Source organism: Triticum urartu, chromosome 6A, assembly GCF_056163025.1.
Source record: "Triticum urartu cultivar PI428250 chromosome 6A, HENAU_Tu73, whole genome shotgun sequence".
Taxonomy (NCBI): domain Eukaryota; kingdom Viridiplantae; phylum Streptophyta; class Magnoliopsida; order Poales; family Poaceae; genus Triticum; species Triticum urartu.
Window position 1 is genome coordinate 451,063,793 of NC_141878.1, and position 14,833 is coordinate 451,078,625.

Below are 14,833 nucleotides of genomic sequence, written 5' to 3' on the forward strand. Positions count from 1 at the left end.
TGCAACAAATCACTTGGTCTTATAGAAATTTAGTTTTAACCGTATTTGCTGGTTCGTAATTGTGTTATTTACTATAATCTTTCCATGCCTAACATACTTCATGCAGGTATGATATTATGATACATGGATGTCTAACTCCACATGTTTCGTGCTCATGGATACAAATATACAATCATCTGCCACCTAGCTCCTATTTTGTGCAATTATTCTCTCGAAGTGGTCACATGTGTTGTACATTAAGATTTTTTACTATGGCATTTATCATCAAAGTTATATTTTTGTATGCCCTAATTTTCTGAAAACTTCATTTTCTTTTGAGTGATTCAATTACTCTTCTCTTTATCAATTGACCATCCTTTTAATATGAATCTTCTAAGACGCCTTTCGGATTTGTAAGTCATTGGTTGAGCGAGAGGTAGCTTGGGGTAATTTCAACTAGCTTTCCTTCATTTTCCTCGGTTAAATACCACGTTGTTGTCTTTGTTATTGTAGGCCACATTGTAGCCTCCATCAAAATAGTTGTCATCCTCACTGTAAGTCACAATGTCATATTCTTTAGAAACCCCGAATAAGCTACATATATGTACTCAGCTGTTTCAAACTCTCAGTAGTATGGTGAGATTGGAAATGAGAAGATGCATGAAATATACTGGTTTCATTTTGAAATGTGTCACTCAGATAAATATCGCACACATGTTTTCATTTTGTTATATCTCTCTAAATTGTTGTTTAGTTCCGCCGCAACACGTGGGTGTCTTCTAGTAATACTGGTTTAGAAACTCTTGCGGAGCAACATATTAATCAATTAATTAATTACAGTTACATGATAGAAAGAGTAGAAGAAAATAAATCCAATGCTTTCTAAAAAACCGGAAGGAAACATGTTGGAAATAAGCCGACTTGCATAATTACAGTCGCCAACAGTAGTTCCCCGGAAGTTGGGATGGCGTATGCACACAGGGCATTCAGTTTCTAACTTTGCAATAATATTACATGCATATGCAGCATATACACCGAGCATATACTCCATATGACAATTAATATATGGTAAGTGCTTGCATATGCAGCATATACACCGAGCATATACTCCATATGACAATTAATATATGGTAAGTGCTTACTCTATATATATACGTACCCAACAAAGGTCAAAATCTAATTACTTGATCAGTAGATTAATTAATTGGTGTGACCTCGGCTGTGTGAGTAGTTAGGCTCCCTCCTGAGCACTCTTCTCGTTGTTCTCCGACGAGGAAATGCCGATGCCAACCTGCAGCCACGACAGCGACTCTCCGGCCACCTTCATGTCCTTGAGGTCGCTGACCTTGGCCCTCTTCGCACTGGTGCTATCGGCCTCGTCCTCCGTGGCCGCGCCGCCTCCGGCAGCCGCGTCGTTGCGGCTGCTCGTCCCGGTCTTGTTCACGTGGCTGGCGTTGCTGTGCCCCGTCCAGGACTGCACATACATGGACGCCGGCGCGTTGAGGCAGAGCGGGATGTCGTTGAGCTCGGCGGCCTGTCTGGTGGCGACCGCCTCAGCCGACGGATTTGTTGGCACGTTGAGATCAAGGATTCGCTGGTCCGCCGTGTCGAACATCGGGCGGCCGAGGGTGAGGTGGTGGCACATGGCCGCCATGAGGTGATCGGGAACGACGGGCTGGAGCTTGGCGGGGTCCGTTGCGCTGGAGGTGAGCCAGTGGCACCGCTTGTGGCCCCCGAGCGCTTGCCCCGACGTGAACACGCGGTGGCAGATGGAGCATTCGTGCACCTTCCCCTTCTTCTTGAACGGAGAAAAGGCGGCTGCTACCGGCGCTGCATCAGCGATCGGCATAATGGCCATTTCCGTCGTTGCTGCGGGCACAACGAACTCGCCGGCGCCAACACTCGTCGCCTTGCCGGCATCGAGGTTACCCGACTTCCCTTCTGCAGTGCTGGTATCTCCTACAGCCTCAGGGATGGCCCTGGTGTTGTCGTGTAGAGCAGCCGATGCCATAGCCTGTTGGTGGGTACTCTCGTTGCGGCTGCTCTCAAGCTTGGCGGCGAAGCACCCTTTAACTTTCTTGTGGCTGGCACGGTGCCCGCCGAGAGCCTGGTGTGAGGTGAACACCTTCTTGCACGCCTTGCATTCAAACAAGCCGCGTGGGACGGTTGGAACGTGCTGCGCCACTACCACCTGAGGCGCAGAAAACTTGAACTGTGCTGTCATGGGAGGGATGATCGAGAGCGGTTGTGGCACCAGGAGTTTATTCCTTTCTTCATCCTTGCTCGCTGATGCGGACGACTCCTGGTCGGCATCCACATGCACTGTTGGTTGCGTGACACGAGACGAGGAGAGCATGACGAGGCAATTGGCAAGGTCCTCCTCCTCGCTTGATGGGGCCGGCTGTTGCACTTCCGATATGGCACTGCTCCCGGCGATCATCACCTTGGCGCGGCGTGACCGTTTCCCCTTGGACCACCCGGAGGCCAACGCCAGGTCCCCTTCCTCCTCGTCGTCCTCATCCAAGCCTTCGTCGGCGTTATTATGCGGTGGCGACGACGAACGGAGCGAGCCATCCAAATCATCGTCCTCGTCAAAGCTGCACCTTCCATGATCCAGCAACGACTTCCACGACGTGAACTCCTTCCCGCAGTTCTCGCACACCCGGCAGTTCCGTAGCCGTCCAGGGTTGGCGCGGAGCCCGTACATGCGTTTGGCCGTCGTCGGCGACGGGCTCCCCGCCTCGGACGATTCGCCGACACCGCCGCCATCATCATCCAAGGCATCCTCGGCGGCTAGCGCGTCGTCCGCGATCCCGTGCGCCCTCATGTGCCCGCCGAGCGCCCGTCCGCACATGAACCCCTTCTTGCACACCTTGCAGTGGTGCTTGTAGGCCTGGGGCGCCGGCGGCGGGGGAGGAGGCGGGCGCGGCGGCGCCGGGATCAGCTGCATCTGCGCCACCGGCTGCTGGTTCTCCATGACCATGGCCATGATCGGTCGGCGGGGTGTTCGTTCGGGCAATGGCGCGCATTAGGGGGGAGCTAGGACCGGATATTGGTGGCGCGTGGCCCGTATATATCTGCATGCCACTACTAAAGATAGTGGTGCAGTGAACTAGAATAGACATGGGATTGCTTTAGCTTGTACGGCTGCAATGGCTCCGTACCGACTTGCCCCTGCATGCACGGGGACTTGAAAGATTCGTTCTCGTGTGTACGATTGACGCGCGCGCCAAGAAAAAGTACCACTCCGTAGTACTCGCTTGCATGCATCATCCACCCGCAAAAAAAAGGAAAAAGAACTTTAAAAAAAAGCTTGCATGCATCCGGGGCTGCGTTGGCCCATGGGCTAATCAACTAAGATTTTATTTTTTGAGTGGACTGGGCTCGGTAGAAAACCAAGTCGTTTGAGGCCCAAACCAACTAGCGGTTGAGTGACTAGAGCGGATCCAGATTCGAATCTGATCGATCAGCCACCGGCGTACCTCAACGGACCACCGCACGCATCTCCCTCCTCTGCTCCGTTCGTGCTCCGTGCGCCTCGCGCCGCCGCGGCCAGCGCACACCCAATCTCCTCCCCTCTCACGCTCCCCTCGACGGCTGGCGTACGCTGGGTTAAGTTACATCTCTCGTCGCCGGCGGTGGACGCTGCGCGAACCGTACTCGCCTCCCTTTCCGTCCCAGCGCTCGCTCGCACGACGAAACGCGCGGACCTGCCTCCGCGTCGCTCCGTTCGCGACCCCGGCAGGCAATGCCGGCGGCCAGCGACGACGAACGACGAATCCCTAGCGCCCGCCCTCCGTCGTGCCCTTGCTTCCACCCCACTCCGCGCGCCCTCCTTCATCTGCACCACTCCGTCCGCGACCCTGCGTAGTGCCGCCGAGAGGACGACCTCCGCAGCGGCGCGAAGGTGTGTTTTCCCTCCTATCACTCGGAGTCACTTGTGTGGTTTATTTTTCCCGGGCACCTCTCCAGTTTGGTAACCCTAGAACGGATGTCTCGGGGGAGAATTGATTTTAACCCCCCCATTTCGCTCGCCTTGGATCTTACGTCCCTTTCTTCGTTTGCCTAGCTCTGAAGCCCCCCAGTACGACTTGATTCTTGCCGATTGCCCCTTTTGCGTTGTTATCTATTCAGTTAGCTAATAATGCAAGAAAAACTGATCCTATAATGTTCTGATTTGACTAATTTGCCCTCGTGCAGTTTCCTCATGACCCAGCACCACGCGATGCGAGGAGGGCTAGCACGTTCGTTCTTCGCCCCTGCCGCCAGAGCCGCCGCGCCCTGCTGTCCGTCGCCCCTGCTGCTCCGCCGCGCCTTGCCGTCCGTCCCCCCTGCTGCTGCGCGGCGTCCCCCCCTCCCCTCTCCCCTCCCGCCGCCCTCCATTGCTGGCAAGGCAAGCTTCTCCCCTTCCGTTTCCATGGATTTTGCTTGGTTCCTCTTATATGGTTGTCTAAATCCTAGAAACCCTAGGTGCTGAGGGAGTTTCACATGGGGATTTCTGTCTATTCGCATTTTTATTTGATGGTTATATCTACTAACAAATTTGTTAAACATCAAAGGGGGGCATCAGGAAGAGCTAGACAGAACTGGGGGGCTTCAGAGCAAGGCAAACGAAGAAAGGGGCATAAGATCCAAGGCGAGTGAACTGGGGGGGTTAAAATCAATTCTCCCGTTAGATGCGTGTTTGACTCTCACCCCACCACCTTGGGGCTTTGGTTTAGATTTTATGCAGACAGATTTGATTTTGGATTGGGTAATGGCCCTTGTCTGCTGTTGAGTTGGACCACCTAAATTGGAATTCGATAATCATCTGTCTGGAGCTCCATTGCTGCAGCCACTAGGTACTGCAGCTTGAGCAGCAGTTTTTTCTTAAACATTCTAGTTCAGATTAGGTTTGTGCTACCCTTGGCTAAACGTATATTTGGACGGAGATCTCACGTTGAGGTGGTAAAATCGATGACCAGCAAGAAGTGAGCCCAACGCAGTGTAATTTCTTAGTTGGATTTACTGCTGGTTTGTCAGTTTGTCCAATTGAATGTTTCTTGCTTGATTCCGTTTTCATTGTAAGTCTCGTATTTAACAAGTTATTGCTTCATTAGTAGCAGCATGATAAATCCGCTGAATTGATCTATTCAGATAATAAAGATGGACGAGGTCACACAAGCCGTTGAAAACCTGAAAAGTGAATGGAGCCAAGCAGTTGCACAGCTTGAGGTGTGCATTGCTGCAATTGAATCCTGTGGGAAGATGGGGAAAGGGACAGAAGAAGCAATGTCTCTTCCTAGGTTGAACGGTTCTGCACAGGATGCACTGCAATTGCTGAATGCACTGCAATGCAGGCTTGATCTTCTGGCAGAGCAGCTACCCACTTTTGAAGAAGTTCAGTCTGGACAGGCAACCTTAGGATCATGGAAGGAACAGTATCAGCGGTATTCTGTTCTTAGAGCTCTTTTTATTTGCTTTGTTTCTTTAGTTTTTGTATACATCTGACTTTTTGTTTTCAGGCTGCGTGCGACCCTGAGGAGTGCTAACTTACAAGCAAAAGTGAACATTGGAAAAGCTGCTCAAGAAGAGGTGTGTGATTTTTTTTTTCAGAGTATGCTCCATTAATTTGATATACTCCCTCCGTCCCATAATATAAGTCATTTTTGCAAGCTATGTTAGCTTGCAAAAACGTCTTATATTATGGAGGAAGTACTTTATTACCTGAGCAATACTAGCTTGCCTGTAATTTTAAGGTGCTCTCACATTCTAATTTTGCTCTCTCTAGAGGGAGCTTCTTCTGGGAGGTGGAGAAGAGTCCACTATTCGGAGGCGTAATCTCCAGTAAGTTGATCAAATGAGGTCTTTGTATTGTTGGTATATTTTTGAAATATTTGAGACGTTAGCTGTAGAATGTGTTTGATGATCTGTTCAGTTTCACGGGAATTTATAGCAAGTGTAGAATTCGTGAAGGCCTGCAAAGGCTGTGAATTTTCAGTTCTAACGGAACAGGTCTACTTTCGTCACTCGGACTATTGAGAAAGTCTATTTAACTCCTTGAATTATGGAACTGGTTATTAAACTCTCTCAGATGGCCATTAGTGGTTTGGATTAGTGGTTCTGCTGACATGGAGGTGGTTTTGCCACACTGGCAACTTATATGATGGAATATTTGTCATGGTGACATCCAGTCAATAATCAGCAGCAAATAAAAAAAATGTACCTCTTCTCTTCTTCTCCTTCATCCTATTCTGTTCACTTGCCCGCCCCATCGCCGGCAGAACTCCCATGAATGTCATGCTCAGTTAAACTGCAGGGAGCAACAGTAACTGTATGAGAAAACTCAAGATTTTGGTAGGATTTATGCCGCCCCAAGCACATGTCTTGCCTAGAAGAATGCAGATATACTATTGCATTTTATTGAGAAATTCTGTAATTGATGACATCTTTTTTGAAGGTGGATACGTCAGTTAACCATGATAAATGACGGAGAATCTGAAGTAACTGAATCCAAACAAGAATTATTGAAATAGGCACATGCTAAAAAAGAACATATATAAAATGGTAAAATACACAAATTTGCCAATGACTCCTGTGCTTGAGGAAGAGCTTGGCTGCTAAAGGGATCAACAAGCTTGTTCGCAAAGTAGGCGCAACCAGACAGGTGTGATGGTTGGCTTCTACAGTGAGTGTTGCAAGGTTGGAAGTTGGAGTCATTGAGACAGTCGGTGTGCATAGGGTGTGACAGGCAGCTGGCATGTTGGGAATGTGTCGACATAGCAGCAGCAGCAGCCACTGCCACGCATAGTTAATCAATCATGATCTCACCTCCTTTCTATGCAGACAGTGTGGTACTCACTGGGGATGCTTGGAGATTGGCAGTGATGTGTGCAGTGATGGAGGGTTATGTCCCTATGGGTGACTGGCATGGTGATGTTCACCACCATATGGAGAGAACAGGGATAAAGATAACTTTCCTTGAACTATGAAATGTGGTCAAGAAATTAGAAATCGTTGTGTTGATGTAACTCATTTATATGACCTCAAAATGTTGCACCAATTAAAGAATCGCCTGCTATATTTGTTATTTCATTCTGTAATTTCTGTTTATACAATGAACATGAACCTTCTAAATGATGTAGGACAAAGGCTGGGATGACATCCGCTGCAGAAAGTATTACTGAGAGCCTCCGTAGGTCTCGGCAGTTGATGGTTCAGGTTAGCACGCCTCCGTAGGAGTATCTCATATGCTAATGATTTTCTGGTCGTAAGTTCAGAAGTAATTTATTACAGATGTTTTGACAGGAAGCGGAAAGAAGTGCTAATACCTTGTCAACTTTTGGTAAGTTTTCCTGTGATTAAGCCTGTGCCCGATGCTCGCTTGTAAGGATCTGTACATTTAAGCGTGTGAGGAACCTGATGATAATTACTCACTCACTCATCCTGAGAAAGGATCTTGGCTATGAACAGAAATGGATCACTAGCTTGTGCAGCAAATTGAATGAAACTTTCGTCCGAAGTAAACATTTAAGTCTGGTGTTCATTTACTGTTATGGAAAACTTGGAGTACTAAGGAACCATGGCAGTCATGTGCTTCAAGTTTTCCATATGAATAACTACTCCTTTTCTGCCATTTTAACACATTTCCAGACCTATCAAGGTCAAGTTGCTAGCTAATTTTAATCTTTTTATGCAGATGAATCGACAAGTGTTCTCCGAAAGGCTGAAGGTGAGTATCAAGGGCACCGCTCTTTGCTGATGTGCACCCGTGGTATGCTCTCCACGATGCAACGACAAGATGTTCTCGATAGGTATGTAGCATCAATCTTTTGTAGAACTCAGAACCAACCTTATTACCAGTCGTTTACAATGTGGTCGTACAGTCTTCGTTCTGGCCTTTTATAGTCAAACAAAAAGAAGTGGAACAAATGGGTTTAACTCCTGTCGCGCTAAGCATTTGGCTTCCATCTGCAGGACAAGTTTCTGCTTTTGTAACAACAATACTGCCTGGGCCATGCCAGTTTCTAACTATTATCTGTTCCAGGATCATCCTGACCATTGGGTTCCTCGTGTTCTCCTTGGCGGTTCTCTATGTTGTCTCAAGACGTATTGGCCTGTTGACACTGCAAAGGAAGCTGGCTGATGCTATCAGATCAGGCTCAGTATCAGCTGGAGACATCTTGGCTAAAGTGCAGGAGGGACCTGCCCCAACAAATGCTCCTTATGATGAACTGTGATTTTACTTCCATCCATTGTTTATACATGAGCTTACATCCAGAGGCAAGCTTACCTTTCAGAGTTCTTATTTCTTATTAGTACATGTTGTCTAAAGTAACGTTTGCCCAAAAAGGCTATACTGGTGCATTAACCTGCTGTTAGACTTGAGTTGAAATCGGAGTATGCTTTATGTTGCTTCCATCAAGCCTCAAAACTCTGTACAGTTATAATGCATTCTCTCTCTCTCTCTCTCTCTCTCTCTCTCTCTCTCTAACCCTAAACCTCTCTCTCTCTACATTACCTTGGGAGTATTAGTATTATGGGAAAGGAAAACGTTTCGAGCCGGCGGACCGGCTGAAGCTTGCGCCGGTCGCCTGCGTGCCTGCCACACACGCGCACTGCCTACGGGCCCGATGCACCGTTTCACCACGCGCGAGCACTGCTGCCTTATCTATCCCCTTTGTTTTCCTCACCACACATTCCATCTTTCTCGCCCCATCCATCCCCAATCCTATCCTCGCCGCACGCTTCACCAGCTGTGCTCGTCTCTGCTTCTTCCTCCACACGGCGAGGCAGCGGTTGACATATGGTCCTGCGTGGCAGTGGCCGTCGGGGGTCTCCGACCATGGAAGCACCACCATACACCTTTGCACACCATTTCTGTCGACGGTGACAAGTGCTACAATGAGCACACGCCGGTGCTGCAGATGGCGGCGACAATTGCTGGAGACCTGCGACAACAGGCGATGTGGCCTTTTTGCTGCAACCGTGCATCCCAGAGATGAAACTGGTGCCCCTGCTGCTTCAACGGACCAAAGGTTTTCACGCCGTGAAGACGGCCGGCGGGCTGCGGACGACCCTTTTTTTTTGCTGCAACCGGCCATCCATTTGCTGGAACCGGCATGAGCTTTTGCTGCCATTCGGTCATGCAATGTGCTGGAATCAGGCCCCTCACCGGCTTCCACGTGTTTTTTTTTGCTGAAACCACTGTATATTTTTGCTACAATCCTTCTTCTCTTTGCTACAATCGAAACCGATGAGTCTCCTTGCTGAGTTATTTTGCTGGAACCAGCGTTCATTTTTGCTGGAACCAGCATTGTTTTTTTGCTACAAATCAATTACCGAAGCTGTTCATGCTGAGCTTGATTTTGCTGGAAATGATGTCTTTTTTTGCTGGAACCTTATAATGATTTTGCTTCAACCAGTCACTGAGCATTTGTTGCTTTCTTAGATCTTTTTTTTTAGGAAAACTTTGTTTTTGCCACTCTAATTTTTGCCCACTTTACTTATGCCGCTTTAGAATTTGACATCTCACTTTTGCCACTCCTATCTTTTGACAATACATCACAAATGCCATTGGATGGCAAAAGCAATATTTTTTTCTATCACTTTTGCCACTCTTAGATTTTGAAATGTATCACAATTGCCACTTTAAATTTTTTGTTTTTGTCATGAAATGGCAATTGTGATAATTGTCAAAAGCTAAGGGTGGCAAAAGTGATATGTCAAATTCTAAAGTGGCATAACCAAAGTCAGCAAAAACTAGAGTGGCAAAAACAAAATTTTCCTTTTTTGCTGGATACGACGGTGCAAGCCGACGACCGCGACGAGCCGGAGGCGGGGGTTACGCTGGGTATGCTGCAATCATGGCGCCCGCATGATGGATTTGTCCGTTTTTAGAGCTACATCCATAGTGAATCGCGCCTAAAATCAATGATGGTCGTGATGAAATCCTGACTGCCAGGGGGCAGGACCTCGCCGGAGCTCGTCGGGCATGACCACAATGGCGACGAGAAGGGGGTGGTGGTGTGCCTGTGGGGAGCGTGTGGAACCTCATTTTTCCTGTTCCCATATGCGTGCGGGGCTGAGCAGGAAGACGGGAAAAGAGAGGAAGACGAGTCTGAGATATGACGGTTCGCGTTTTCTAGATCGGGTAGTTAGCAGCCGACCGGCAGAATGTTTGGGCCGGCCACCGGTGCCTATTATTGCCCTATGGGAAAAGCAACATCCGTTCACATATATTACGAGTGTGTTTTTTAGTACAGTACTAAAACCTATATTCAGATCGATGAGGTGTATAACTACTATATTCTAATTTCTAAAATAGCAAGGGAAACGCTGGAAGAGGATTTGTGGCTCTCGGGTGCCACACACCCCTATATAAATATAGCATTAAAAACATATTAGGAAATTTCAAAAAAATCTGAATTTTTTTGGGATATGAAACCCGGGTGCCCATTGTACACATATGTTCAGTTTCGCGAGGAATGGATGCCCGTGGTAATGTCAGTAAAAAAGACAAAAAAGTATGTGTAGAAAAAAAATTAGGTGTAACGTATGTCGGTTCGTAATTCTTGCGCCGTGGATACCACGGGCGCCCATTCCCACGAAAATGAACGCGGGTGTACAATGGTCACTCATGTTTCATATCCCAAAATTTCAGATTTTTTTTGATATTTTTAATTGCTATTTTTATATAGGGGTGTGTGACACCCGGGAGCTCCTGTGTATTTTCCGGGAAACGCTTAGCCTCACCCGGCTGATAGCTGGTTGCTCGTCAACCGCCTCTGTGACCGCTCGATTAGAATTTGATCGAGGGGCACACAACAATCCTACCACATAAATTAGTTTTGCAACACTGTCCTCGTTGCAAGACACGCGAGAGCAACCGAAGGGTCTTCTTCCTCCAGCCTCCTCCCGTTCCCATCCTCCTCGACATGCTGCCGTGAGTCAGGGTGCTTCTCTGGCTGCCACCCTTCCCACAACACCCACCAATGTCGCCTGCACACACCACCACTCTGTGCCGTTCCGCATCATCCAGACTGACCCCATTCTGTCTCAGATCCCCTCCAGGAGGTTGCTTCGTCCCAGATCAGGCTAACGCTACCTCATTGTGCAGGAGGTTGTCGATGCCTTGTCTCCCAGGCAGGCCATGCCCCCTCATCGCAAACCGTGCCACATTGCTATGTCTCCAAATCGAGCCGCACCGCCTCACCTCAATTGAATGATGGTGTTGCAAACAGCGGCGGTGCTGCGCAACGACGTCGGCGTTTCTACAACATCACCTATGCTGTGAAGTTTCTGCAATATCATCAATGTTGCAAGAATTTATATATCTAACTATCTAACCCCCACTAACCTTAAGGGAAGTGCTACGCGTCGACCAGATGATAATCCTACAAGATCGGCCGTCCGGGCTATCGTTCGGTGGAGCCACGGACAACTGTATGATCTCTCCTAATGAGTTGTTGAGGTTTTGCAACAAGCCCCGTGTTGCGCTTAGCGGTTTGCAACACAGACTTGTTGCCATCCTCCCGGAAAACACTTTTTTTTGCTTTGTCTACCCAACAACCATCCAATCTACTTGTTGGGCCTTTGCAATAAGCATCATGTTGGGCTAGCGTTTTGCAACATGAGTCTTGTTGCAATCCCCGAGCATTTTTGTTTTTTTCCTCACCGTGCCGAGGCGTTGCAACAAGCCTCATGTTGTGCTCGACCCTTTGCAACATGAGGGTTATTGTAATACTAAGCATTTTCTTTTGTTTTTTCTGCGTCTGATCTACTAGCTGAACTTTTGCAACAAGTCTTGTGTTGCGCTTAGCTCTTTGGGACATGAGCCTTATTGCAAATCACTCAAACAATTTTTTCCTTTTTTCTACATGGTCTGCAATGTAGTTCATGTTACGTTTGGGCATCTTGCAACAAGGGCCATGTTACAGAAGGCTCAGCCATGAGCACATGGCGCGTGCACAACGCGGCGGACGTTTCACGTCAAATCGGCCAGTTGACGGGAAGCGTTTCTCCTAACCTATCTATATTTTATATCTAAATAGCTAATCTGCATTAAACTATTTCTCCTAGTATGCAAGCATGTCACCTTATTATTAAACTATTTGTCCTAACATGCAAGCATACTACCTCACCAATTAACATGAACGAAAACGGGTCCATCTCAATATGCAACCATTCACAGAAAAAGTCGCAACTCAACATGCAAACATGTATAAGAATTTCTATTCTCTTATGTTATTCATATTTCATAAAAAATTTTTACAACTATATAATAATTACACACAATAAATCATATGCACTTTTAGATTTAGTCCCCGTATTATTGCTTTAAATGATTATTTCTAAAATATTACTTTAAATATTCATATTTCGTACAATCAAATATCATTAAAATATATTATGAAAATATTTTCAGAACAACGTGGTATCATCTACCACCTCTGGCTTAATATAAGACGTTTTGTGAACTAGCCTGTGATTTGATGATTAGATAGACAGTGGTATTCCCAGCCCATCAAGATTTTTAAGTCTTGATACTCACATTTATTATAAGTAAGATTGTGCAGGTGTATTCGTAGAGATGAGTGTAACGTGTATATATGAATGCATGCGTCTGTATTGTATATATTAAAAAAATAAGACATTTTCTTTGCACCATGGTTGTATCAAAAAGCGTCTTATATTTTTATTGCGGGAGTAGATAATTAAGTGGACGCACACGGCACATCCCGGATGGTGAATACTCTATTCTGAATCACATCCATCCATTGACTCAACCTTCTTTTGATTCTAGCATAACGATGAGTAATCAACATTAAGTTAGTTCGTGCCCGCCAGATCGAAGGATCAGAGTTTCCCCCGGAGCTGCATGACGGGCGGTGAAAGCCGCGACGACGCCTTCAAGAAAGGAGCGAGCTTCGCCGTCGCCGGTCCGTCTGAAGATAGAGCAGGTTTTCACCCCGGTCTACACTCACCGCCACCGACCTCTACACCCCGGCAACCACACCGCCCACACGACCATGATCACCGGGCAACGCCAAGACACGGGCTCTGCCCAAGAGCACCATGCACCGCCACCAGGGCCGCCGCCCCGGCATCCAAGATCTTGAAACCACCACACCCAAGACCCGCCGCTACCCCAACCAAAGAGACGAGCATAAAAGGAGACGCCTTTGCACCCCTGGCCCACCCCAGCGCCGAGACCCAATAGGTCGTCCAACACTGGCATCCATCGACCCATCCTGCAGCCCGGAGCGCGAGACGAGATCGGTCTTGCAGCACCATGGGACGGGGACGGAGTCAGTCCTGCTGCACCGTGCGCGAGACGAGCTCGGTCCTGCGGCACTGTGCGCGAGACGACCTCGGCCCTGCTGCACGGGGCGCGAGACGAGCGATGGACCGCAGCTAGGAAAGGGCCAACCCTTCGAAGGGAGTAACGACCGAGCGCCGAGGAGATGAAGTGAAGGCCGAAATAGTCCGGTCGCAGACAAGCCGACGTCGGAGAAGCCGGTCGCCGCCGCAAGCAGATCCGCCAAGCCACCATGGTGCCGCCACGACACCGCGAGTCCACCACCGCAAAGCCCGGGGGGCGCGGCGGTGGCGGGGCCCTCCTTCCCCGTCTGCTTGGGGGTGCCGGCATGGGGCGGCTCCTTCGAGCGGCGGCGTTGGACGTCCGCGGGATCCAGCGGCGCGGTGCCGGTTTCGCGGGAAGGCGGGGTGGCCTGCTGGTGGTGACGCTTCGGCGTCTCTCGTTCTGCGCGCCGGGCGGCTGCGGTGCTCCCGGCTCGGGAGGTGGCGCGCGACCGGTCTCTTGCCGGATTTGGCCGGATCTGGCTTTGGGGGCCGGCCGGTGGTGCGTGCCCGGTGGCTCGGGCGCTTGGAGCTCAGCGGGCGACGCAGGTAGGGCAGCGGCTGGGCGTGGCCGCTGCTCCGGCCATGGGCGGAGGCAGGGGTAGGTCTCAGTGGTGGCCTACCGGTGTCGTGGCGGCTTCATGGTGGCTCGATAGATCTGCCCGCGGCAACGGCCGGCTTCTCTGGCGTCGGTTTGTCTGTGTTCGGGCCGTCTCGACCTTCACCCCATCTCCTCGTCGTTCGGGCGCTACCCCCATCAATGGGCCGGTCCTCTCCCAGTTGCGGTCCACCGCTCGTCTCGCACCCGATGCCGCAGGACCGAGCTCGTCTCGCGCACGATTCAGCAGGACCGAGCTCGTCTCGCACACGGTGCAGCAGGAATGACCTCGTCCCCCTCTCGGTGCTGCAGGACCGAGCTCGTCTCACGCTTGGGGCAGCAGGATGGGTCGGTGGATGCCAGTTCTGGCCGACCCTTTGGGTCTCGACGCTGGGGGTTGTCCAGGGGTGCGAAAGGTGGGACCTTTCCGCTCGTCCCTTTCGTTGGGGTGCGGCGGGTCTCGGGTGAGGTGGTGTCGAGGTCTTGGATGTTGGGGCGGCGGCCCTGGTGGTGGTCGCGCAGTGCTCTTGGGCAGAGCCCGTGTCTTGGTGCTGCCCGGTCACCATGGTCGTGTGGGCGGCGTGGTTGCCGGGGTGTGGCGTTCGGTGGTGGTGAATATTGGCCGAGGTGAAAACCTGCTCTATCTTCGGACGGACCAGCGGCAGTGAAGATCGTTCCCTTCTTGAAGGCGTCGTCGCGGCTCTCATTGCCCGTCATGCGGCTCCGAGGGAAACTCTGATCCTCGGATCGGGCGGTGGCGACGCTCCGGCGTCGTACCCTTCCTGAAGGCGCTGCCTTGGAGCATATGGTTTGTCATATGTAGCTTCATCTCTTCGGGACGATAGTGCTAGGAGTGGTGTTGCTGCGCTCATTGCCTATGTATCCTGTCCTGGGTGTGTGCGTGTGTTGCGGTGG

General features: G+C 49.7%; 2 protein-coding genes and 1 pseudogene across 6 annotated transcripts; 2 read left to right on the forward strand and 1 right to left on the reverse strand.

The window, feature by feature from the left end:
• Nucleotides 1-1,054: 1,054 nt before the first annotated feature.
• On the reverse strand, nt 1,055-3,016 carry LOC125516836 (uncharacterized). Its single transcript, XM_048682135.2, has one exon. The coding sequence runs from the start codon at nt 2,966-2,968 to the stop codon at nt 1,211-1,213; it is 1,758 nt and encodes a 585-aa protein (XP_048538092.2). The 5' UTR covers nt 2,969-3,016; the 3' UTR covers nt 1,055-1,210.
• Nucleotides 3,017-4,164: 1,148 nt separating this feature from the next.
• On the forward strand, nt 4,165-8,377 carry LOC125513990 (uncharacterized). 5 transcript variants are annotated; one of them, XM_087528306.1, is made up of 10 exons: nt 4,209-4,372; nt 4,539-4,615; nt 4,701-4,820; nt 5,116-5,408; nt 5,484-5,553; nt 5,750-5,805; nt 7,104-7,179; nt 7,267-7,303; nt 7,658-7,772; nt 8,006-8,377. In XM_087528306.1, exons 4-10 carry the CDS (start codon nt 5,125-5,127, stop codon nt 8,196-8,198), a joined length of 831 nt encoding a protein of 276 aa, XP_087384432.1. In that variant the 5' UTR covers nt 4,209-4,372; nt 4,539-4,615; nt 4,701-4,820; nt 5,116-5,124; the 3' UTR covers nt 8,199-8,377. The 5 variants fall into 5 exon arrangements, with proteins under 5 accessions (XP_087384433.1, XP_048535183.2, XP_048535184.2 ...); XM_048679226.2 differs by lacking the exon at nt 4,701-4,820 and having other exon boundaries at nt 4,172-4,372; nt 4,550-4,615; XM_048679228.2 differs by lacking the exon at nt 4,701-4,820 and having other exon boundaries at nt 4,227-4,372.
• A 4,461-nt stretch (nt 8,378-12,838) lies between these two features.
• LOC147965654 (uncharacterized) lies at nt 12,839-14,549 on the forward strand (annotated as a pseudogene).
• Nucleotides 14,550-14,833: the final 284 nt, after the last annotated feature.